The sequence below is a fragment of the Arvicola amphibius genome, chromosome 4 (genome assembly GCF_903992535.2).
Source record: "Arvicola amphibius chromosome 4, mArvAmp1.2, whole genome shotgun sequence".
Lineage (NCBI taxonomy): Eukaryota > Metazoa > Chordata > Mammalia > Rodentia > Cricetidae > Arvicola > Arvicola amphibius.
The window spans coordinates 86,052,157-86,076,270 of record NC_052050.1 but is presented as its reverse complement, the minus strand read 5'-3'; the positions used below and the strand labels follow the sequence as shown (position 1 = coordinate 86,076,270).

At 44.9% G+C, this 24,114-nt stretch overlaps 1 protein-coding gene across 6 annotated transcripts in view; it reads right to left on the bottom strand.

Annotated features, from left to right (window-relative positions):
- The window catches only part of Kcnip1 (potassium voltage-gated channel interacting protein 1), a 367,510-nt gene that overhangs the window by 44,501 nt on the left and 298,895 nt on the right, over positions 1 to 24,114 (bottom strand). The window contains exon 1 of one of the 6 annotated variants that reach the window (XM_038326711.1): positions 9,500 to 9,647. The exons of the other annotated variants lie outside the window; for them this stretch is intronic. Coding sequence (XP_038182639.1) covers positions 9,500 to 9,647 — 148 coding nt within the window. Of the gene's footprint in view, positions 1 to 9,499; positions 9,648 to 24,114 lie in introns of those variants that run through there. 6 annotated transcript variants of the gene reach the window in all.

Here is a 24,114-nt window from a genome sequence, read left to right as displayed (position 1 = left end):
TTCCAGGGGCCTCTCAGACTCCGGCAAAGCTGAGCTAGTCTGGTTGTGCCCAGGGGCTGCCCATGACCCACAGGATGGCAATGGCCATTGGGAGATGTCTTGAAATGGTATGGGCATCCTTCTCTTTGTATCCTTGTGGAGTATTTGTAGACATCTCTAGGATCCAGTCAATGTATTTCAACTAAATCTTCCAACATGCTGAACATGAGCCATATTACCTCATTCACAGAAGAGAGAGTCACTAGAGACTGATGGCAGAGCTTAGTCTAGTTCTATTTTTTTCTTTCTTAAATTCTCATTCTAGGATTATTTCTGTTACAATTTATACTTTTTAAGGTCGTATGTGGCCAGGCATTCTATGAACCATACCTTGTCCACACAAGAAGCTTGAGGGGCTCATTTGGGGTTTTCGGTACCTCTTTTACTTATTTAAATGATAAAATCCTGGGAGCAGAAGTCTTCCTCATACGTTCTTCACTTTGAGGGTGCTTCTGACTCCTATATTATGGAGGTTAAGACCTGGGTCCACTGCATATGCTCTAGCACTTACAGACCAGCTACTATGTGCTGGGTTGCATTCATGAGTCTTCCGAGTTAATCGTTCCTTCTGTCTACAGGATAAAGTAGGCTTGCAGGTTTCCTTCCAGAGGAAGCCACTGGGCAGAATGGAGAGTGACATACACATGTCAAACCAACATAAAGGCCTCACAGTAAAGGCTCCAGCATCTCAGCTCTAACTCAGCTGTATTCTGCCTGAGATGGGGACCAGGTTCTTGTTAAACCAATCGTTGTACTTCTCTTTAGAAAGGCTGAGCTCTGCAACCCAACCTCTAAGTTTGAGTCCCAGCTTCCTGCCTCCTTAACTATGTGGCCCTAAGCCTGTGGCTTCACTTCTTGGTGCTTCGTGTGTGAAATGGGGGAAGTGATGGTGTTTGCTCTACAGTCGCGAAGATAAAATGATGGAACAGTCCTCCGTAGTTCAGCCAATCACAGGCCAAGATTATCTGGAAAAATTCATGCACCTGCCTGAGAATGTGCAGACATGTCTCCCAGTATTCTTCCTTGAGCGATAGAATAGGATAATTTTTATATAGCATTCACATTGTGATAGAGTGTCAGTCATCTTGAGAAGTTTCACAGCACACAGGGGGCTGTAAGGAGGCTCTGTGCAAACCCAGCGCCATCTTACAGAAGGGATCTGAGCATCTCAGGGTTTTGCTATCCATGGGGGTCCAGACATAGTCCCCTGAAGATATGGAGGCATCACTCTGTGAAATGTGTAATGCATTTTAAAGTATTTCTTGACACACAGGAAAGTTCAGTAATTGCACCTGTTAGAATAAAGTCACATTCTTTTTCTCTTGTAAACCCTCTAAGGCCCTTTCCTCCAGCCTTGGCATTGCTGTCTTGCACCCCTCTTCTGCTGGGCACCAGCTGTTTTATCTGCCTTCAGTCGGATGACTTGGGATTTCATGGAGATCACTGTTGCTCAGATTCAGAGGTGACATTTAGTGCACACTATTCTGTGCGCAGGGCTCACCCTCTCACACCCATCTCATGACACCCATGTGAGACAATAACTTTCTACCCATTTTGTAGATATAAAAAGTGAGTTTCAAGGAGATGAAATCCACTTTGTATGAAAACACAATTTTGGGACGCAAACCCTGCCTTTTAACTCAAGGAGTGGGCACGTGACCCTGCGTGTAGCACATCGTCTCGTTCTTTCAGTCAGCGCAGGCTGACTCCTGAAAAGGACATGTCTGCCATCTTCTCTCTAACTTTAAAAACAGGCAAATGTGAAGAAGGCAGCCCATGGCTTCAAGCCATGATGCCAAGACTATAATTTAAACAAAGAAACAACAAACCGTGAAAAATACATTTTACATGTTAGGTTCATAGGTGACCAAATGGTTGCTCAGTAGGAATCGTGTGTGTGTGTGTGTGTGTGTGTGTGTGTGTGTGTGTGTAAAACTCAAGAGTAGCCAGAATTCAGGAAAAAGGGGACATAGGCTGGGCAAGTACTGATACCAACAGACTGAAAGAGAAGCCAAGGAAAGGATAAATGGGAGGCCAGCTCTAGGGCCACCACAGTAGGGGACCCTAGGAGAGGGAAGTGACTTGACATTTTTGGGCTGGAGACCAAGAAGAGAACAGACACAGAGAGGTGAGATGAGGTGGCGAGGAGCAGCCTACGCACAGCCTAATGTTTGCGTGTTGCCTTGAGGGAAGTAAAAGAACGGTGCTGTAACGTGCTCACTGTCAAGGACAGCAGATTAGTGGCGTTCAGTGTTGAACAAACTAAACAAACGAAAGCCCCAAGTGACCCGCTCCAGGGTTTCTTTGTGCGCATTCGGCTTCAGCTGCAGAGCTGGTTTGTCTGATGGGAATTGTATCCTAGTCACCCCTCAAGCACAGGGCAGGCTGCTGCGATTCTGCTATGCTATGCGGAGTTCCTGGAGAATGAAGGCTAACTCCAGATGGGTGATGATTACAGAGAATTAGCCAAGCATTAAGTGAACCTGAGAGCCACATGCTTGCTTAAGAATTGGGAGGCTCTCCTTCCTGTTGCCCTCTCTCCATTCCTCTCTCACTTTTACCCATGTGTCTCTTTCATCCCTGCCATGTTTTATTCTCTCTCTCTCTCTCTCTCTTTCTCTCTCTCTCTCTCTGAACGTTATGAACTTACCCGTGGCTTTCTTTCTCTTCTTTTACTACAGTTATATCCATTTTTCTTGATGTAAATGTCAGGTGTCAATCCCACGCCAACAGCTATCTGCCCCATGATGTCTAGCATCTGAACTCAAGTATCTTAATATCACTTTGTCCTGGGGATAATAATAGGATGGGCATACAGACTGCATACATCATGGGGCTGGAAACAGAAAGGGGACAGACACACAGAGGGCTGTAGTGGACATCTCACTTTGGATGGTGAGGAGTTCCCGAAAAGATTCATTCATGTATTGCTTGTACAGATGTGTGTGTGTGTGTGTGTGTGTGTGTGTGTGTGTGTGTGTGTGTGTATACGGGACTTAAAATAGATGAACTGAATGATTTTTATTTCTTTGAAGAAAGTCAGTCTGGTCCAATTCAGATACTTCTTGCATGCACCTTTCTCTTTTCCTCCTCAGGATTTACAATCTTGGACAGAAAATTAAAATTCACAAGGTTCGTTGGTGTTTGTTAGAGTATACTGTGAAGTACTGGCTATCCCGGTTCCCCAAACACAGTGCCATTTGCCCTGGTTTCAGGGGATTCTCAGCTGTAGGGTGAGTCTGTGGGCAAGCAGAGAGACAGCAGGTTGGTTATATTGGGGGGTCTTCATGCTGAATGGAGGATAGAAGACCTGGCCTTGGGCAGCTCTCAATATCCTCTGCAGATGGGAAGGGCTGGAAGGACTCTGAACACAGGAAGTTCTGCTGCTGAAGGAGATGGGGAGATGTCTCCTGATCATATAAGGAGAGACACTGGCAGACAGAACTGGGAACCCCCCAAAACAGGAGCCGGGGTTGCCCTCAAGCTGGATGAGATACAGGAATTGCCTTGGAATAGGGATGTTTGGGGGTGCATCAAAATGCTGACCTTGTGAAAGGACAATATAATGAACAGGGTTGGCGGACATCATGGGAAATGCAGAAGGAAGTGAAGGTGTCCTGTCCCTCATATCTTGGAGAAGTTGGGTCATAGACACTGCTTAAAGCAAGCAGACAAGCAATCAAGGTTAAACACACCGTTTAAAGTATGGCTACATTTACAGAAGCCCTAAAAATGAGCAAAAGGAAGAGGAAGAAGAGGAAAGAGGAAAGTCTAGGCTGAGGTTGCAGAAGAGAAATGCATCCGTGTTTGTTTGTTTATTAGAGTTTTTTTATAAGATGCATTTTCATTGTTTAAGAATGACATGTATGTGCATGTGTCTGTGTGTGGTGTGTGCATGTGTGAGTGTATGTGCTAGTAGAGAGGGTGTTGGGTCCCTAGAAGCTGGAGTCATAGGCAGTTGTGAACGGCCTGATGTGTGTGCTGAGAGCCAAACTCAGTAGGTACTTTTAACCACCGAGCCATCTCTCCAGTCCAGGGAAAGGGTAAGATTTTATTATGAAGAGTTTTGCTTGGCACACCCTGGATATGCTGTCTTATTGCTGCCCTTCACCACTAATGTAAATCTCTCCAGTCCCCCACGTTGGTGCTGATAGGCAGTTGGGCTTGCTACTTCTCGTCTTTCTTCTAACTGCTGAGAAAATGTAACCCGAGTCCTTATATTACTAGCATTCCCGATCAATAGGTCTATCCATTCCTGAGCTTTTAAGTATATGTATTTTATTTCATATTCTATTATAGTGAATGAAGAAATCCTTTAAAAGGCTATGTGTTGTTTTCCTAAGGCTGTCACAACAGACTACTGCAAGCTGACGGCTAAACTAGTAAAATCTGATACTCAGCAGCAGAGGTCAGAGCTTCAACATCTTATGCTGAGATGAAAGCTGGCAAGACCACAGCTTTGAAAGTCTCCACAGGAAGCGAATCCTTTGCCTTCTCCAACTTAGGTCCCAGGGGAGTGCCAGCACCCCTTGGCTTACCGATACATCCCCCCAATCCTCATTTCTGTCTCACCCGTCTGTGTCTCGTCTCTGCCTCTTAGACCATTTGTGATGGCATCTAGAACCCACCCATGTAATCCAGGAGAATCGCATCTCAGGCCCTTTGACTTCATTACATCCACAACGAACTTTTCCTGTCAGGGTAACTGATGCACATTCCAGCAGCTCACATCTGGTCTCCTTATGCGGCCATTATTCAGCTTTCTATAAACCTGGCTTTTAGTAGGTCATGAGGACTTCACCAAGAAGAATAGTCTAGATGCACACTAAGAGGATTAGTGAAACTCTGCATGTTCCAGGCACAATTTAAGCATAAGGCTATGTATGTTTAGACAGAAGAGATCCAAAGTATCGAAATAGTTACTTCGTGGTCATTCTGTTTGAAACGAGAGCTCAAGTCTCAATGTTTTTTAGACCTATGAATTTGATTCATCAACAATATACAGCTTTTTAATATCAGAACTGTTCTGAGGTCCAGGTCAAACACTGTATATGTAATCTATGAAATATTAGGCATGTGGTAAACCTATAAATAATGATTGAATCCAGGCACGTATGTTACTGAGGTTCTTAAGAGCCGTGTTCCATCTTTTCACTAACACATGGATTTAGCCTCCAGAGCAACTCAGACAGATGTAAGGCATGTAAGGTACAGCTCTAGGAGAACCCTGTTGGGAGACACTGATGTATGCCTTGCTGCCTTAATCGGACACTCGACCTGGAATAGTCAATGCCTTTTGAAGTTGCTATGGCAGGGTTTATAGGTATGGCTAGAAATGACTCTGAGGGAAAATAGTAATCTTACCTAGTAGAGCAAAGGCTGCTTGGAGGACTGACCCTCCAAGCAGCAGGCGAGCAGAGAGACAGCTAATGAACTGGTGAAGTTCTCTGAACTTGTAGAATCTGCTTGCCTGCCTTCACCTCACCCCAGGAAGCACTTGCTAATCCTCAGGTAGAAGCAGGGCCGAATTCAGCTGATTAGCAGGTACTGCAGTAGAAGTTGGAGTGTGTAGGATGACACAGCATGCGGGGCAAAGGGTGTTTCTAGGATTCTTATTTGGAAAACGTCTATGCCAACAATTCTTCCCTTTCAAATTCAAAGGAAATGATTAATCTGCTCAAGGACTTAGCATAGCAACACATGTTTTCCCCCTAATGAATACAACATTCTTTTGGGGTGGGGGATGCTTTCAGGTCAAAGCAGTGTTAAGCATGATAAAGCACAGCTGTAGGTAGGAAGCTTGGCCTTTCCCCGCGTGTTTTTCATTTAATTCTTTATGCAGCTATAGGAGCATGACTGCTGCTGTTATGAATCGAATTACACACCCCCAATTGTTATAAATTGAATTGTATCTTCCCAAAAGGCTTATTGAAGTTCTAACTCCAACCCTTATTTGGAAATAAGGTCTTTGCAGATGTAATGAAGTTAAAATCAAATTATTAGAGTGGGCCCCGACACAACATGGCTGCTGTCCTTACAAAAGGGGGAAATCACCACGTAAAGCTAGATGCACACAGGGAGAAGAGGTTAGGTGGATTCTGAGATTGGGGTCATGCTGCCAGAAGCTAAAAACCACAAGTGTAGAAGTAGTGCCATAAGGTATAAGAGGCCAAGAAGGATCTTTCCCAAGATGCCCCAGACTCCAGAGTTTGCCAGCACCTTGACTTTGGACGTCTAGCCTCCATAACCATGAAAGGTACTTGTTGGTTATTTCAAAACACCTAATTTGTAGCAATCTGGTATGCAACATCTAGGAAATTAATAGAACAATTGTAATAGTTTCTCTTTCTTGAGAGGAAAGTGAGGAAAATGAGAGAGAGAAGAAGGTGCTTGTTGAAACTGGCAAATAATGCAAGACATGTCCAGGACTGGATCCCAGCCCTTCTGACCCTGTACCTGACATTTCTGTACTATCTTGCATTGCTCATAAGATACTATATTAAGAATAAGACTAAGATCCCAGGGTTCTATAAAGGCGTTCCACTCTCCTTGGACTGACTATATTACGTGGATACCAGAGCCCTTTCCTGGAAGTAGACTTCCCCCTCAGCACTGTCTCCCATAAGTTAACAGAGCTTCTAATGTTGTATACACATTGAAAATGACATTCCGCACCTTATTGTGAGGGCTCTAACCTACGCACCCATATGTGCTATAGGCTTAAGGACAGATCACAGACCTCATCTGGCCTAGCTCCCTGATGGTGCATAAAGCAGAAGGTGGAACTCCAGAGGCAGGCACTTCCACCACACAGTTGTTGCATCTCTGGAAATTTTATTTAAGTTTCCTCAATCTGTCTTCTTATATAAAAGGAACAATGACATCTGCGTTCCAGAACTATTTATTTATTTTCCTTAGAGTGTTACTCTGCAGGTTGCACTCATTCTTGCACATAAATCCACTTAACTATTCTTGGTGCCTCATAGGTGCTGAATAAATGCTTACCCCTTCTTTTCCTTCATGTAGGGCTTCTAGCAATAGTGCTAAATGCAATGTCCCTACTTTTTAACTTTACCCTTTCCCCATTTCTATAACGTCAGATGGATGACTGACATCCTCCCTAGCAGCAAAGTAGAAAGCTACAATCTTCAGAAGCACTAGTGGGGGTGGGGTGGGGAGGTAGATGGACACTTCTGGATACAAGAAGGGAAGAGCAGGATGATTTGACATCACCCTCACTTAGCCTCGATGCCTGCACTCGCAGTATCAGTTAGTAGCTACTCTGGAGCTCTGAACACGGCTGAAACATGTTCTCCTGGAATATGTTGTGCAGCAGAGGGATTAAGTGTCTGCTAGCATTGGTGGGCCAGCTGAGCTTGGGTCTTAGACAGGGTACACATAATCGGCCACCTCTCTCTATGTACACAGAACTGTTTGTATAGATTTTTAGATTTCACGTGTGTTTTAAGGAGGAAGAAACTATTTCTAAATGTGCTTCCATTTTCAACATCTCAGGAAATTAGGGTTATAAAACCATTGATTCACTACATTTTAGCTAGAGAAAGAACTCCCACTTACAGGCCTAACACAGTCCAGTCATATGGGCTGGCTGAAGCAGAGACAACAGACTCAGGGTCTAGTTACCATCTCAATCCACAAAACTCAGTTAAGAGAATTAGCTCTAAAATTCCTTGGAGGAGAGATTAAAGCAAACTAGAAAGATTTTTTTTTCTTTTTTTCTGTTCAGACAAGGTCTTACTCTGCAGCCCTGGCTGGCTTGGAACTCATGACCACGCTGGCCTCAGACTCACAGCGATCCAACTGCAGATGCCTCTACAGCGCTGGGATCAAAGATATGCACCACCGTATCCAGCCTAAAGGAGGGGCCGGGCATGGTGGCATTATGCCTTTAATCGCTGCACTTGGGAGGCAGAGTCAGGCAGATCTCTGTGAGTTTGAGGCCAGCCTGGTCTGCAGAGTGAGTTCCAGGATAGCCAGGACTACACAGAAAAACTCTGTCTTAAAAACACCACCCTCTTTATGGAGACCCAGATTCTTAAGAAGTGATTGGTATTTTAAACTACTTATTGGTATACAACCAATATTTCATTCCTGTATGGAGTTTAGTCATACAATGCCTGTTGGAAGAGAACTTCTGCCCACAGTATGCAGTTATCAGAGAATGTATGTTGAATACATTTGCATACACTTTGGGTATATCTCTTAAGTTTGAAAAACTTGCTACTAACTTTTCTTCATGTGGCACTTAATTCTTTTATTTTTAAAACTTCTCAATTCAACTGTACATGTTTGTAAGCATGTGACAACTTGCTACATGTATGTAGCATATGATAATTGAATCCAGGTATTTTAAAATTTCATCTTCTTCAACATTAAAAATTTTGGTTACACCATAATAATGACACATGTCTGAGGGCTATGGTCTGGTGCTTTAACACACACACACACACACACACACAGGCACACACACATAGACACACACAGACACACACAGACACACACAGATACACACACACATACACACACAGACACACACAGACACACACACATACACACACACATACACATACACACACAGGCACACACACATAGACACACACAGACACACAGAAACACACACACAGACACACACAGACACACAGACACACACACATACACACACATACACACACACACACACACACACACACACACACACACACACACACACACACACACACACACACACTGTACCAGCAGCATCAGGGTAATCAACACTTTCATCTCCCTGTCATTACTTAGTCACATATAAGCAAGTTCTTTCATTCTGCAGAGCAATGCAAGAGACTGCAGTTTGAAAAGCAACCTATTATGTAGTTTATGTATCTCTAGAAGAGAGGCACTCAAAAGCTCCAAACCACTACCACTTTCGCAATCATAAACAATGCTGGTGACCCGGATTTATAGCTACATTCTCATTAAGAACTGGAATTAAAGCCACAGCTCATGAAGTGGCTTTAGAACAAGAGTCTTTATGAAGGTTGAGGGTTAGGGAAAGGAGCCAGCGTTTGTTAGTTAATTGTTGGGCTGTGATTAGCATTTTACTTTCCTATAATCTTTTCAGCTACTGCAAGTTAATCAACAACATAATGACTTTTAAAAGTCTCTGGCTTCTACCAAAATATGCATATTTATCAGACACTTTCCAGGAGAAGTATGCCTTATGCTCTGCTCATTCAGCAAACACCAGGACCCACACGCGCTCCGCTGGCGCGGCACGGTTCAGCACCACGGACAGCGCTAAGGCAGCTAAGGGAAGGCTGGTGCAGCCGGCGCCATCAGATCCTCTGAGACTCTCGCGCACTTCCCGCTTATTTTTTTTCCCCCTGAACTACTTTTACAACTATTGAAGCCGGATAACACGTTCGTATAAAACGGGGAAGCTCCGGGGCTTGCTTACCGTCCGACAAGTCAATCAGCCCGAGGTAGTGCAATAGTTTCAGAGAGGAACACACGACCACCACTATTCCCAAGGTCTGGAGCCCTTCCGACTCGCCCTCTGTCAACATCTCCGATCTGGGGTGGGCAAGCAGGGTGCGGACAGGCATTTAAAGCTGGAAAATCTCGCTTCTTTCCCGCTGTTACAAGTGTACGGTTATTTCCACCAGCTTCGCTTCCTCTCTCTTTCTCCCTCCCTCCTTTCCACTCCTCCCTCCACCTCTCTCCTCCTACCTTGCAATCTCTACGTTTCTTGGTAATCTTTGCTTTTATTTCCCCGTTTCCTAAGGTAATTTCTCCTAAGGTTTAACCAGCCCCTAAACATCTGCTAGCAGAGAGAAACAATAATTGGTAACACCTCGCGGCATACTCTCTGAAGGATTCAGGGGTTTGTGTGCCAGTGTAAACCGTTTTAAAGACAAAGACGTTGATTGCTTCAGATCCCAGACCCAGAGGTAAAAACTCATCCCCCCCCCCCCCCCCACAACAATTTGTCTTTACTTTTCCAGTGCAAAAATCAGACAAGCTGGTCCTGGAATGCAGCTGATTCTAACCCTGACATTATGAAGTGGCCCTGGTAACAACCACCAAGAAAGTTATAAACCAGGCACACCCAGTCCCATCTTGTCTCCTAACAGTCTCTTAACTGTGTCAGGAGTTAAGGGGGCCAGGTTGAGCGTGTAATCCCAGGGCTGAAGTGAAAGAGACAATTCAGAGGTAGAATATGTGAAAGCAAAAAAAAGGATGTTTTAAATGTTCAGGTTCCGTGCAGACTTCAGTCTCTTCTTACACAGAATGCCAGCAGCAAGCTTGCTGGGGGAAAGTACCCAACACACTGAAGGGGGAAGACTGGAGACTTAGAGCCACAGACACCTAACCTCTGGCACAATCCTGCACCTCCGTCGGGGGCCCAGTCTCCTCTCCTGTGGATCAGCTGACCTCCTCTGAGAAAACAGAGTGAGGGCAGGGCTGTACTAAGCAACACTGGGCCATATCTTGGAGACACCCTGTGTTGGCAAGTGTTTGGGCACTCTCTTGGATAGTCAGTAGGAATGCAAACATTTCAATAAAACAACACATTTTTTTCCTCCCGAGATTTTTCTTGTAGGGATGCATACCTACATGCAGCAGTATGGACGGACATATTCTTTGCTCACTTGGCTATATATATATATATATATATGCATATATATGTATGTATATACATATACATATATATATATATATATATGGACTGCAAAATCTTCTATGCTTATCACTATAGGCACAAGGAAAAAGTGTACTTTGTAGCCATTAAAACAATATCACACACTTATGTATCTTTGGGTGGGGGTTCTAAAAATATGTTATTACATGAAAAAATAAGTTGTTTCACATTGCCATTTTAATGTTGAAAAGAGATATACATTTCCTGGCAGATACATAAAATATTTCTAGACAGATATAATGGATTACTGACAAGTTTGGTTGCCTCTGTAGGGAATTAAGGGATTAGGTTAAAGGATGACCCATTATTGAAGTTTTTTCTCACATATCTGTAGAAATGGAAAGTATTAGCAAGAACTAAGTGTGAACACCAATCTCTCTCTCTCTCTCTCTCTCTCTCTCTCTCTCTCTCTCTCTCTCTCTCTCTCTCTCTCTCTCTCTCTCTCTCTCTCTGAGACAGAGTTTCTCTGTGTAGTCCTGGCTGTCCTGAAACTAGCTCTGTAGACTGGGCTGGCCTTGAACTCACAGAGCTCTGCCTGCCTCTGCTCCAAAGTGTTGGGATTAAAGGCATGTGCCACCACCGCCCAGCTCTTTTTTTTTATTTTAAAAGGGAAAATAATCTACATATCTCAGTTTGATGTGTCTGTGTTTGGTCTCACCGGTGTCTGGACAATGATATTGTGGAGTACTGTTCAATTTTCTGTTGCTCTAACAAAATAACTGGGGCATTTTATAAATAAAAGGCTTTGTGTAGCTCACAGTTCTTGTCATTTGCATCTGTGACTCCGGTGAGGGGACCAGAGCAGACAGGGAGCCTGTGTGCAAACAAGAAAGGCCACATGGCAAGACCTGGGACAAGAGACTGGACAGCCAGGTTTGCTCTTGATATAATAATAAAATGTTTCAGAATCCTTTATGACCAGAGCTGACTCAGTCTCTTCAGACAGCATTAATCCATTCAGGAGGGGGAGCCCTCAGTGACCTAATTACTGCCTCTGAGACCCCAACTGTTAAAGGTTCCACTCCCTCAACATTGTCCTTTTGTACCTGAATGTCTGGGAGCCAAACCATGTCCAAACACAGCCCCTGGAGCCTGCCTGTACCAGCCGCGAAAGCTATTTTTTCATAAATTACAAAATCAGTCGTTGGCATGGAAGAAACATCAATACTTCAAAAACAGCAAGTGTTATAAATGAGCATTTCTCCTCACTACTTCTGGTTTACGAGACACCACGATTCTCTTCCAGATCCTACCTATCCAGACAGAAATATAGCCAATCCACCTGTGCAGAGTCTTCTTGATGAAGTATCTTTTTCTACCCTCTGAGGGCTAGCGTATGAGACTCCACAAGGATCAGGGTATCCAGGCATGTGAGATGACAATAGTGTGGGAGACCCCCTAGTCTCCAGTAAGCCAGCCCCTTGCTCTGGCTTCTCTAGCCTGAGCCTTGTCTGCACCTGTCTCTTTTCCCCTCTTTATTGCTTCCTTTCTGGTAACTCTCAGCCCCCTAAGACTGTGCTGCTCTGGACCCTCTTGCCTCTGCCTTCTTCATCTTTGCAAACATGTGCATCTGTTTATTGCTTCAGATGACAGCTCTGAGCAGATAGCTCCATCTTACCTTCCCTCTTGGGGTTCTGCCCCACCCCCACTTTCACTTCTTTCTTCCCTATTTGACTTCACACATATTTCCACTCCATTCCCCCAGTAAGCCTTTTTTTTTTTTTTTTTTTTAGTATTTATAAGATGCATGGAACCAGATTTAATTGCTTGTCACAATCCTCTGGGAACAAATGGTGCAAAGGGGGACATGGTGGCTCCACTTTCTGCTCTACCGTCATCATGTGAAAGTTTAAAAGTTGATTGTCTCATAATTCTAAATTTTAGGAACGGCAGAAACCTCAAACTATTAACTTCCAAGAAACTGCAAGGTGCACACAGCACTCTTCTTCAAGCCCGGGAAGAACAGAGTGCATCTCAGATCTCCTGGATGGTGCTCCACCCATGCAAGTCCGAGACTGCAGGATCCCCAGCAGGTGAACGTGGCGCCTGTGGTCTGGCATTTGTGAGATCGTCATGACTCACTGACTCTAGGAGCCACCTCTTCACTTCGCAGTCTCAGTACCGTGCATGACCGTGCGCAGAGCTCCCCCACCCACACCCCCTTTAGAGTCCCACCTTCCACTTGATGAGAAAACTTCCCTCCCACTGGACCACGTGGGAAATCCCGTTTCTGCAAATTGCCGTCTCTTATTTCCAGTGGATCATAAAGTAAATCTGTTTACACTGGTGATCTAAGCATGCACAGAACTTGACACTTTTCTCATTAATTCATCCCAAATTACTATTTTTAGCCAAGAATTTTCACCTTGCTGGCCTTCTTCAATCCTTCACCAACACTAGCAGGCATTTGCCATAAGAAACAAAGGCTTGATCCCATAAGAAAAGCTCTGACGATCAGTTGTAGGTAATAGACTTTTTTTTTTTTTTACTCTGATACCACAAAAGGCCAGGATCTGGTATGGTTTTCACATTCTGACATATTCTTAGGAATCCTGGGGACCATATGCACCTACTTACAGGGGGTAAATGTCTGCCAAATAATTATCAAGCCCCTGGGTTTGAATTTTAACTCCATCTCCTTGGAGATGGACGACCTGAGTCAAGTTGCTTTAATCTCTCTCTTGCTTATTTCCATGTCGCGGATCAGTCCTATGTCTTTACACAGTCTGGGTGCACACTGTACCACTGAGCTCTATCTCACTTAAACTTTTGGATCCCCTAGGAACAGTGAATCTTTTAGACCATTGCCATAATGAAGCAAGGCAGCGCCAGAGGGCACCTGTCCCAGTCCCCGGTACACAGTGAATCAGAGTGCAGTGCAGAGGGTGCCAGGCTGACTGAGTTACATCCTCTCTCACCTGTTTTTCAGTCCCTGAGTTTCCTCATCTGTAAAACTGACTTGACAAGTCATAGTCGTAGAGTTGGCAGGTTTTGATCTGGGGAACATAAAGGGTATACTTCAGACTTCTTCTGGAAATCTCTGGCTTGTTGATTTTCCATTCTTCAGCCACAACTCTTCCTTCCAGGCAGATGTTCTCAGCTGAGAATAATTTGTTGCTTAAACTCTGCCTGAGTGTCTGCCCCAAGCACTCGTGAAATCAAATTCTATTTTAGCAAGTTACATCTGCATCCCCTCAGCCAGCTGGCTGCTGTGTGATGGGAAGTTAACATAGGGACCCTGTGGTTCAGTGACCCACAGGAGGGAGCCATCCGTTTGGGTAACTGAAAACACACGCACCACTCAGTCTGTATGCTCTTGACTCAACAAGACTTGCAGCTAGCATGTGGCTTCTCTGGGTGGTTCCTCAGCTCTTGGGCCACTGAGACAGATTGTCCAGTGGCTGCTCCCTGCTAGGGTTCTGTCTAAACTTCATTTGGATAAACTAATTTGCTAGGAGCCTCATTTTCTGGAATGTTGTGTTGCAGTTGGTATAAATATAAAGCCAATAATTGCACCTGGAGTTTTCTTTTCTTTAAAAGGTGCAAAAGAAATGAAAGAATTCCTCGGAGCACCACCTGAGAGCTCCTGATCTGACCCGAAAGCAAATTGTTTAACTGCAAAGTGGTTATGGTTCAGAGAAAAGAAAATAATAATTATTCCCATCACCACTCAAAATGAGAAAACTATTTCCATGTTCTTGAGCCTAGCTCCTCGCTTGGTGTCCTTTTGGGGGCACAGGCTGAGCTTGTTCAAATTAGTTTTCTAACGATGGTGGTAATCGTACAATAACACAGTAATGATGTCTATCTTTTTTTCCAACCTCCTTCTCCCTCCTCCCTTTTTCTTCCCTATCTCAGTTGTTCCCTGTCTCCCTGAGTTCTGGGTATATCTTTTACACTGTGGCTAGGCTGGAAGAGAAGCCTTACATCCACCAAAAGGTCCACAATGTCAGAAAGTCCCATTAGGAGGGTTGTTTTTAATTTGTAAATTACTGCTTAACTCTTTAAAACTGTTTGCATATTTCTGCATTTCAATAAGTCCTTGTTGAGAACATGCTGTACCACGGTTCCTAATCGAGTTTTCAGTTAGGATACCACATGATCTGTTGTTGAGATAAGAAAGCAAGTGCACGGGAGGGAAGCTACTGTGCAGGACTTCCATGCAGCAGGCAGCATGCTTGACTCTATTCCGGTTTCCTCCGTTGCCTTAATTATTGCAGCAATCAGGCTGGATCTCATTGATGTCAACGTAATGTTACAGCTTAGACAGAGGCTGCACCCAGCTAGTAGCCCTCTTTCAGAATCCTGGCTCTGAGAAGAGATGCCTTGCTATAGGCAGCTTTCCCTGAGTCTGGCTGGCCTAGCTTTCCACCTCCATCTCCTCTCTCATTCCCTCCGCACTCTTCCGCAACCTGATTCCTACCCTCCATTCCCATTCCAGGACTGACTAGCTAGTTCTCAACTAGGATCTTCTTGTTTGATAATTGGCTCCATGGAGACCAAGGAGAGAGAAGGGAAGGGGGGGGCATTGTAGAGAAACCTGCTGGTTTCTGCCCTTGGAGTTAAAAAAAAAATCCCTGGGAAAATCTCATTGCATGCATTAGGGATGTCAAATTGGAAGGCCCCGGGCCTTGCTTTCAGGGTTCTGTGAACCCTGAAATGGATTGTCAGGATCCAGTTCTCCAAACTTGTAGCTTGTAACACATCTCCCTTCTTGGTTTCTTCAACATCTGCTTTTCCTTCCTTGGCTCCAGGCCCAGAAGCAAAGCTGTGGGGTCTGGATTAAAACAGGCTAGAGAGCAGAGTTCTGCTTCACTGACCGTGGAAGGGCACCAGGAACAACCATCACTGAGTGCCCAGCCTTCGTGTGGGCTCATCAGCGGCTCATCACCGTGTGAGTCTGAGCACAATTTGGCGGCTGTCAGTTCAAATAACACCAGCAGGTAAAAATGTTTACATACCCACTGGCTTGTTTCCGTATTTCCTCCCCTGCTTTCGCAGGAGGGCTCTGGGCTCTGTCAGAATTTCAGCAGAAATTCCATGGCAGTGCACACATTTGTAACCTAGCTTTACGATCTGGCTTAAGCTAATTAACTTTTGGCCTCTTCTCTGCCTCCTTTCTTCTCACATTCCTTCCTTCTCCCTCGTTTCTTTCTTCATAGGAAGGAATTGACAGAGACGCCGCAGTTCCCAGATGCACACAGCATCCCTGCAGCATAACACAGAATATCGCCTCCCCCAAACATGGACAGAGGTGGGAGAACTTGCCTTGCAGAGCACGCCCAGGAGGGTGACTGCCTCCCAGGCGCGTGTTCTGATTCATTCAATATTACCAATTAACCCTCCAAAGCCATTTAGCTAATGTACACGTCAATGAGCAAAACACAGTTTGTACATCACAAACCTGCAGCTTCGAAGAAACATAGCGTGGTCCGGACTAGTGACGGGATACCAGTAACGCATTGACTGTACAAACCGGCAGCAGAGGGTGGCATAGCTGGAAAAACCTAGGCTCCGAAAGTCAGACGGAACCGAAAGGCCCCGCGCACGCTTATTTTCTAGCTCTTGCAAAAGCTACCTCAGCTCCGGTTTCCTCCCCTGGGGAATGAAGTCCCTGATAAGCAAAGTCACTATTGTGAAGGGGACAAAAGGACAGGTGACTGTAAGTATCAGGTGTTACACTCAACTTCCTAACCCCGTGGGGTAGTCAGGCAGCCAGATTGAAGTTTGATCATTGCCTGACAATGATCATGTCATTTCAAGGGTGCCAGGTTGTCTCCCTAAGAGTTGAAGACTCCCAGTTAGTTCCATGATGACAGTTTGGACCCCAGAGAACAGGACAGTCCAGGGGAATTTCTGGCAGTTAGAATTCAAGCATTTTGAACAACCAATTTCAGTGGCTGCAGAAGTATTCACTAACTCAAGGAAGTAAGACAAATACTGCCTTGGTAGCCCATCCCTAGGGACCGGCTGTACCAGACAAACCAGGATGACCATTCATAAGAACGCCAATGACATGCAAACAGGGACCCTATGGTTCGCAAACAACTCATTGTCCCTCAGATCAGAAGTACTGTCCTCTAGAGGTATTGCTGTTATCCACCTTTGAAGACAGCCCATCGAGACCTGTCACCTGGACAGAAGGTCACAGTGTGGAGTTAGCAGAGTCCAAATGAACAATGCCTGCCTTCCCGCAACTCATTTCCAACAGAGTCCTCCGAGTTCTCCTCCATCCCCCCTCCCTCCTGGGAAGACATTTGTCTTCAGAGGCTGGCAATGAGGCATTTGCCAGTACACCCAATCTGACATATTTTACATATGCTCCGAGAAGCAGAGGCTAAATTACGCCGGTGAGTTATTAAAAACAGCTCTCAACGCTATTATTATTTATTGCATTTCCAATTCTCAGCAGCAGCTGATTACACTGCTTAATCTTGCACTTTTTAAAAAATTTCCCACCCTGAAATGAATTCTCCCTGCAATGAATGAGTAAGGTCAGCCACACTGAGCCCGCCCCTCCCCCCCCCGAGGAAAAGACAGCTTAGGTTCTAGGAAGAGGTATGTGGAGTCCCCCACTTCAAATGTGAACAGTCTTCTCTTAGTGTCTCCAGAAGAAACGCCTCAAATTTGAGGTCTCACGGGCAGGCCCTTTTACCTAGTCTCTGTCACTGCTATCTTCAGCTGCTGCTGCTTCTTGGTTCTTGTTTCTTCTTGCCTCCCTTCTCCAGCCCAGCCCCTGTCTCCTGGGTTCAGTCATCACCTTGGCTGCTTTTCTCCCAGCACTGGCCCCTGCCTTCCGTCCAAGTTTCCCGCGTGGGTTTATTAGCCAGAGCACTAAGTCTGCCTGGATTTTCTCAGCCAACACCTTTTCCTTTCAGGCTCAGCTTAGGGGCTGTGTTCTTTGTGAAGCCTCCCTGTCAGGTACAGGAGTTTTTCTTTTGTTTCCAGGAAGCCCCAAGCTTATGTTCATTGTAGAACATGACATGCTGTTCTGTTGGTGAGTAGTCAGGTGACTCTAATTATATGGTCAGCTGATTGAGAGCAAGCTAGAGCAAAGGTGTTTAAGTTCCCAACATAGGGCCTAACACAGAGTAAGTGCTTCTGGGATGAAGAAGTCCAACACTGCAATCAGTGTAGGGAAGTAGGGAAAGAAGAACTTTTTTCTAAAATTAGATTTATTTTTAAAATTTATGTGTATGTATGTACGTGTGTGTGTGTGTGTGTGTGTGTGTGTGTGTTTGTGTAGGTTTCTGCAGAGGCCAGAAGAGGATGTCCAATGCATAAGAGCTGAACTTGTGATTGGTGGTTTTAAGCCGCTTTATGTGGGTAGTGAGAACCAAACTCTGGTCCTCTGGAAGAACAAAGAATGCTCCAAACTGCCAAGCCATCTCTCTGGCCTAAGAGCAAAGCTTTTGAATTGGGCATTAACTAATTAATTAATCCACAATGCAGTGCCTATGTACTAAGAATCTTTTATGAACTAGACTCTGTGTTAAGCACCAGAGATACATGGTTTAGTGCAAACAGCCTAGTGGGGGAGACTTCCATGACTCAAGTAATAGCACAGCAATGTGATAATTGGCTGTGACAAGTCTATGAAGGAAAGATACTCAGAGCAGGGGCAACAGAAACCTTGGGACAAACACAGGTTGTATGGAATTGGTGTAAAGAGTTTAAATCCAGATGCCTTCCATAAAGTGATGTTTTGAGTTAAGAATGGCAGATAAATAAGCTTTAACTAGATGAGAGGTGTTGCAAGGACATTCAACCAAATGCTCATGTAAGACCCGAGGAAGGTGGGAGCTGCAGTTGAAATGGTGTTTAGGAGTGGATGGAGACAAGAGGAGCCATGGCAACAGATAGAACTGTGAGGGCTTTTGCATGCAGGGTCGGATGTACGGAGTACCATAGACCCTACAAAGGATTTTTATTTTTAGGCTGAGAAAATGGGTTTGTAGCTCGTGTGTGTGTGTGTGTGTGTGTGTGTGTAGAATGTCCACAGAGTATAGGGAACCATGGAACACAGAGATTTGATACTATGTAATACAGAGAGCCTCAAATGTCATAGTGGCAAGGTCCAGTTAGTGACTACAGGAACACGTGGAAGTGGGCAGCCTTCCAGAGGTCAGTAAGGACATATCTGGGCTACGTGCCAGGTTCACAGGTCTTCTCTAAGACACTCTCTTCTAATGCAATGTGTGGAAGGGAAGGGTCAGCCTTTCCAGAAGCCGGCTGCACTCAGGAAACCTCTACTTCAGAGAGGGAAGATCTGGTGGGCCACAGCCAAGCTCAAACTGACTCTGAAACAAACAGATGTTTCCCCAGAGTAAAGAGCTGGAGAAAAAGCCGGCATTGAAGATGCTGCTTCTAACTTCTAGAGTCAGGGAGCCGAGCCTTGCCTGTACTTTCTGCCTCTAACTTCCTTGTTTTGGAAGTCAGTTGAGACACACAGATACTTGATTTACTACTCTGGGAACATGGGGAGCTTGGCAGGTCATCTGGTTCAACTCTCCATTCATGCATCCATCCATCCATCCATCCATCCATGCATGCATGCATGCATCCATCCACTCACCCACACATCCAACCGATAGAGAAAATAAGACTGTAGGGTAGCCTAGAAGCAGTTTATACAATCCAGATACAGTACATATTTTGTCCTGGTCCACATCTGTCCATATGAGTTAGTATCTATCAGCTGTGATCCTGGGGTGGAATCAGGCTCAGTTGCAACCTCACAGTTCTGCTCCTTCAGTTGTTGGGTTGCTGAATTGGAGCCCCAGCCAAACCCTGCATTCTTTTCCCCCTGATTTAATTGGCCCATTATTTTAAACTTTTGTAGATAAGGGAATAAAAAGTCAGTGGAATATTGTATTCATCACTCTCAAATTAATATGCTTCATTACCACAAAGACAAGGAGCACAGTTGCAATATTTTCTCGAAACTTTTAATTGAACGTAGCACACGCGGTGGGGTGGGCAACAGCGGATGCTGTTTTTCACCTTTCCCAAAACGTGTGCAGCTTGTGATCTGCTCATCTCATTAGCGTTAATTACGAACTAAAATAAAATGGCATTTAACACTGTGCTGAGACTTTAATTAAAGCTAAACCTTCCTACCCAGGAGCTCTCTGAAGTCCAAGATAGTTATTCCAAAGTGGTGCAACCTTCTGCCCTGCCAGTGGGATCTCCACACTTACTCTGTTCCCTGCTACTGGAAGGATGCTCTCTCCGTCCAGCCTTTGTCCATCCATCATCCACCCATTATCCACCCACTACCATCCGTCATCGAGCATGCATCCATCCACCCATCTTTTCAGCAAATAAACCTTCAGTGAGGGGGCTGGAGAGATGGCTCAGTGGTTAAGAGCATTGCCTGGGGGCTGGAGAGATGGCTCAGCGGTTAAGAGCATTGCCTGCTCTTCCAAAGGTCCTGAGTTCAATTCCCAGCAACCACACGGTGGCTCACAACCATCTGTAATGAGGTCTGGTGCCCTCTTCTGGCCTGCAGACATACACACAGACAGAATATTGTATATATAATAAATAAATAAATAAATAAATAAATAAATAAATAAATAAATAAATAAATATTAAAAAAAAAAGGCCGGGCGGTGGTGGCACACGCCTTTAATCCCAGCACTCGGGAGGCAGAGGCAGACGGATCTCTGTGAGTTCGAGGCCAGCCTGGTCTACAAGAGCTAGTTCCAGGACAGGCTCTAAAGCCACAGAGAAACCCTGTCTCGAAAAACCAAAAAAAAAAAAAGAGCATTGCCTGTTCTTCCTAAAGGTCCTGAGTTCAATTCCCAGCAACCACATGGTGGCTCACAACCATCTGTAATGAGGTCTGGTGCCCTCTTCTGGCCTGCAGACATACACACAGGCAGAATATTGTATACATAATAAATAAACCTTCAGTGAGTTCTGGGGGAAGGAAACCAGTATTCGCTAAGTGCCTACTATATTTATCAGTTCAAACACACCAGATGCAGCCTAATACAACCCCAGGACATAGGAACCATTCAAGTGGTAGAGAGCAATAGTACATATGTTATCTTATTTAACATACTTAGACAATCTCATTTAATCCTCTGAAGCGAGGGGAAACTGTCATGGTATTTACTCTGCAGGAAGTGAAACCGGGACTCAGAGAGGCGAGACAATTTACCCCAAATCATATTGGTTACATGTTTATCTCTTTTACAATACTGAGCTGGGAAGATTATTCTGGACTACCTAAATGCATTCATTCCACAAACGCATACCTCTTTCCTGTGTGCTAGGACCTGCACTAAGGTCTGGGACAGCTTATTCCCAGTGCTCCCAGGTTCAGATGAGTGGGCTGGTCAATTGGATGATATAGTGGATTCTGCAGGGTGGCCGTGGGCTGTGATGCTGAGGTCACAAGACCCAGCTTGGGGGGGACACAGGAAACGTACTCTTTAGAGGGAGGACTAGTAAAATAATTTTGTCTAGAATTCCTAGTGACGATCTAGCCAGAAAGTGGCCTTATGCTTCTCCAGAGTCCCTGGAGTCCCCAAGTCCAGTCGCCCAGTCACCAGCATCAGTAGAGTGCATCTAACTAGACTCCAGGAATCACTTGGACACCCAGCCCTCACAGCATGGCAAAGACTGACCCTAGCCCTCGGCTGTCTGCCACTGACTCTGCAGATAACGCTGTATGTTTACAGACCTTTCCTCCCCTCTGTAGGTTCCAGAGCCAAGTACGACAGTGGCACTGCTTTCCTTTCCCGTCTGCCCGCAGTTCACAGTCTCAGTACTGGAGGCAAACAACGATTTCTGATATGACCAGGAAGGAGGAGATTCCTTAGGACTGACTAGGTGCTTAAATAACAGCCCGCGGACTGACAAGGACAGACACAGAGGCCTATGCCCAGGCAAGCCATCTATTCCATGCCAGACGTTAGAGGCGTCACCTGGGCTCAAGATTCTTACCTGGTGCTATTCCCCCTTCCTAGCCAATTCTGGAAGACACTCTGCAGAGAGTCTCCTGCACAGAGGGCTGTCCTTCTTCTTATGCTTGAACTTCGGCTATTAAGTGCTTGGGTTCTTTGGCTACTACTAACAATATTATAATAAGAACAGCTTTTATTTACCAGCCGCTCTTGTCCACTGTTTATGGACATTATCTTACTTAATCCTTGGAGACCAGGAAGGTCAGGTCAGCTATGGGTCACAAGGAAGTGTGTTCACTTGTCTTCAGAGTCCAATGGACTCTTCCTGACTTTTGGCCTCTTGGGCCTGTAAGGGAGGTGTCCAGAACCCGGAAACAGAAAGGCCCACCTGACTCTTCCAGCCACAGCTACTGGGGCAGAAGGCCGGACATCTCTTCATCCCTGGGATACACTTAGCTCTTGCAGAGATCAAGTAGGAAAACACGAAAGGACTTCTCAAGAGCCAGCATCTAGGGGCTGGAGAGATTGCTCAATGATTAGGAGCACTTGCTGCTCTTAAGGAGGATCTGGGTTCAGTTCCCAACACCACGTAGCAGCTCATCACATTGTAACCCAGTTCCAGGAGGTCTAGTGTCCTCTTCTGGCCTCTGTAGACACCTGGCACACATGCAATGCACTTCTATACATGTAGGCAAAACACTCACACACACATGTGTGTGTGTGTGTGTGTGTGTGTGTGAGAGAGAGAGAGAGAGAGAGAGAGAGAGAGAGAGAGAGAGAGAGAGAGAGCGCATTTGGCCGTCGGCCCTTGGGGTAAATGCTCCAAGATGTCAATGATACCTTTCTCTGCCTTGAGTTATGAGGGATATTTCCATCTTTATTCCTCCACATACTTGCAAAAAATTTCCACAATGAATATGGCTTAGCTTCTTACTTAATAAAGGAAGCAAAACAAATGACAGTCCACGATAGAAATTAATGCAGGAGAAAAGGGTCCTTGGAGAAAGGACTGACTCCAGGGATTAGGCAGAAAATTTGCAAGAGGCGCCTAGAGCATTGTGTGGTGCAAGAAAGCAAGGAAGTGCTCAGACAGACAGACAGACAGACAGACACACACACACACACACACACCCCTCAGTGGCAGGGTTACCCAAAGTGACATAAGTTCAAACTGCAAGAGCTCTCTATAGCCTACAGTGGGATAATTCAAACAACGTAAAATAGTATTATATCATGGCCCTAAGTATTAATGTAATCATCCACGAGCCTATAACAACACAGGCAAGCCATCAAACAGAAATCCAGAAACTTAGGTAGATACTCTGCCCTCAGTGAGGTGGGTAATGAAGCCTCACTCCTGCCCTGTGAGCTGTGTAGAATGACTTCCTTGGAGACTGACTGGAACATATTACCTCACCAGGGTCCAAGGTCACCGTCAGCAGAGGGGAGTCAATATCAAGACTGTGCGCCTGGCAAACAGTGTGGGATGAATGGCATTTTGCCTCTGTGTTCTTCCTTCCCAAATCTCAGATTAATCAAGATGGGTATTTCAGAGAAAACTCAGTGGAGAGACGTTCTGCAAACCATCTACAGAATTCCTCCTGGGTACAACCACCAAGGAAATGAAGTAGCATAGCAGAGAATTCCTGGCATGTGCATGTTTATTGCAGGGTTGTTCACAATATGTGATCATTCTAGAGACTCAGAAATGAATGTGTGTGTGTGTGTGAGAGAGAATAAAGATGTTTCTCACACACACACACACTCATATGCATGCACACACACATGCTGGGCTACTCGTCAGCCATTAAAAATTGGCATTTGCAACAATATCAATGGAATTAGAGGACATCGTGTTAAGTGAAATCACACAGACCCCCCAAAACAAAGATCATATATTCTTGCCTGTATATGGTGCCTGTGTCTGTCTGGGAATAATGTCTGTATCCTTGTATGATCTCTACGTCTGTCTCTATATGATGTCTTTATCTGTCTGTGCATGGTCTGTATCTATCTGTGTATGATGTCTGTATGTTTGTATCTATATATGTTCTCTGTATATGTATGTATATGATGCCTGTATATGATGTCTGTGTCTATCTGGGTATAATGTCTATATCTGTGTATGATGTCTGTATCTGTCTATGTATAATGTCTGTATGTGTCTTTATATGAGGTCTGTATCTGTCTGTGGATGATGTCTGTATCTATCTGTGTATGATGTTTGTATCTATCTGTGTATTATGTCTGTATGTATGATCTCTGTATATGTATGTACATGATGTCTGTATCTGCCCATGTATAATGTCTGTATCTGTCCATGTATGATGTATGTATCTGCCTATGTATAATGTCTGGTATCTGTGTATGGTGTCCGTATCTGTCTATGTATAATGTCAGTATGTGTCTGTATATCAGGTCTGTATCTGTCTGTGTATGATGTCTGTATCTCTC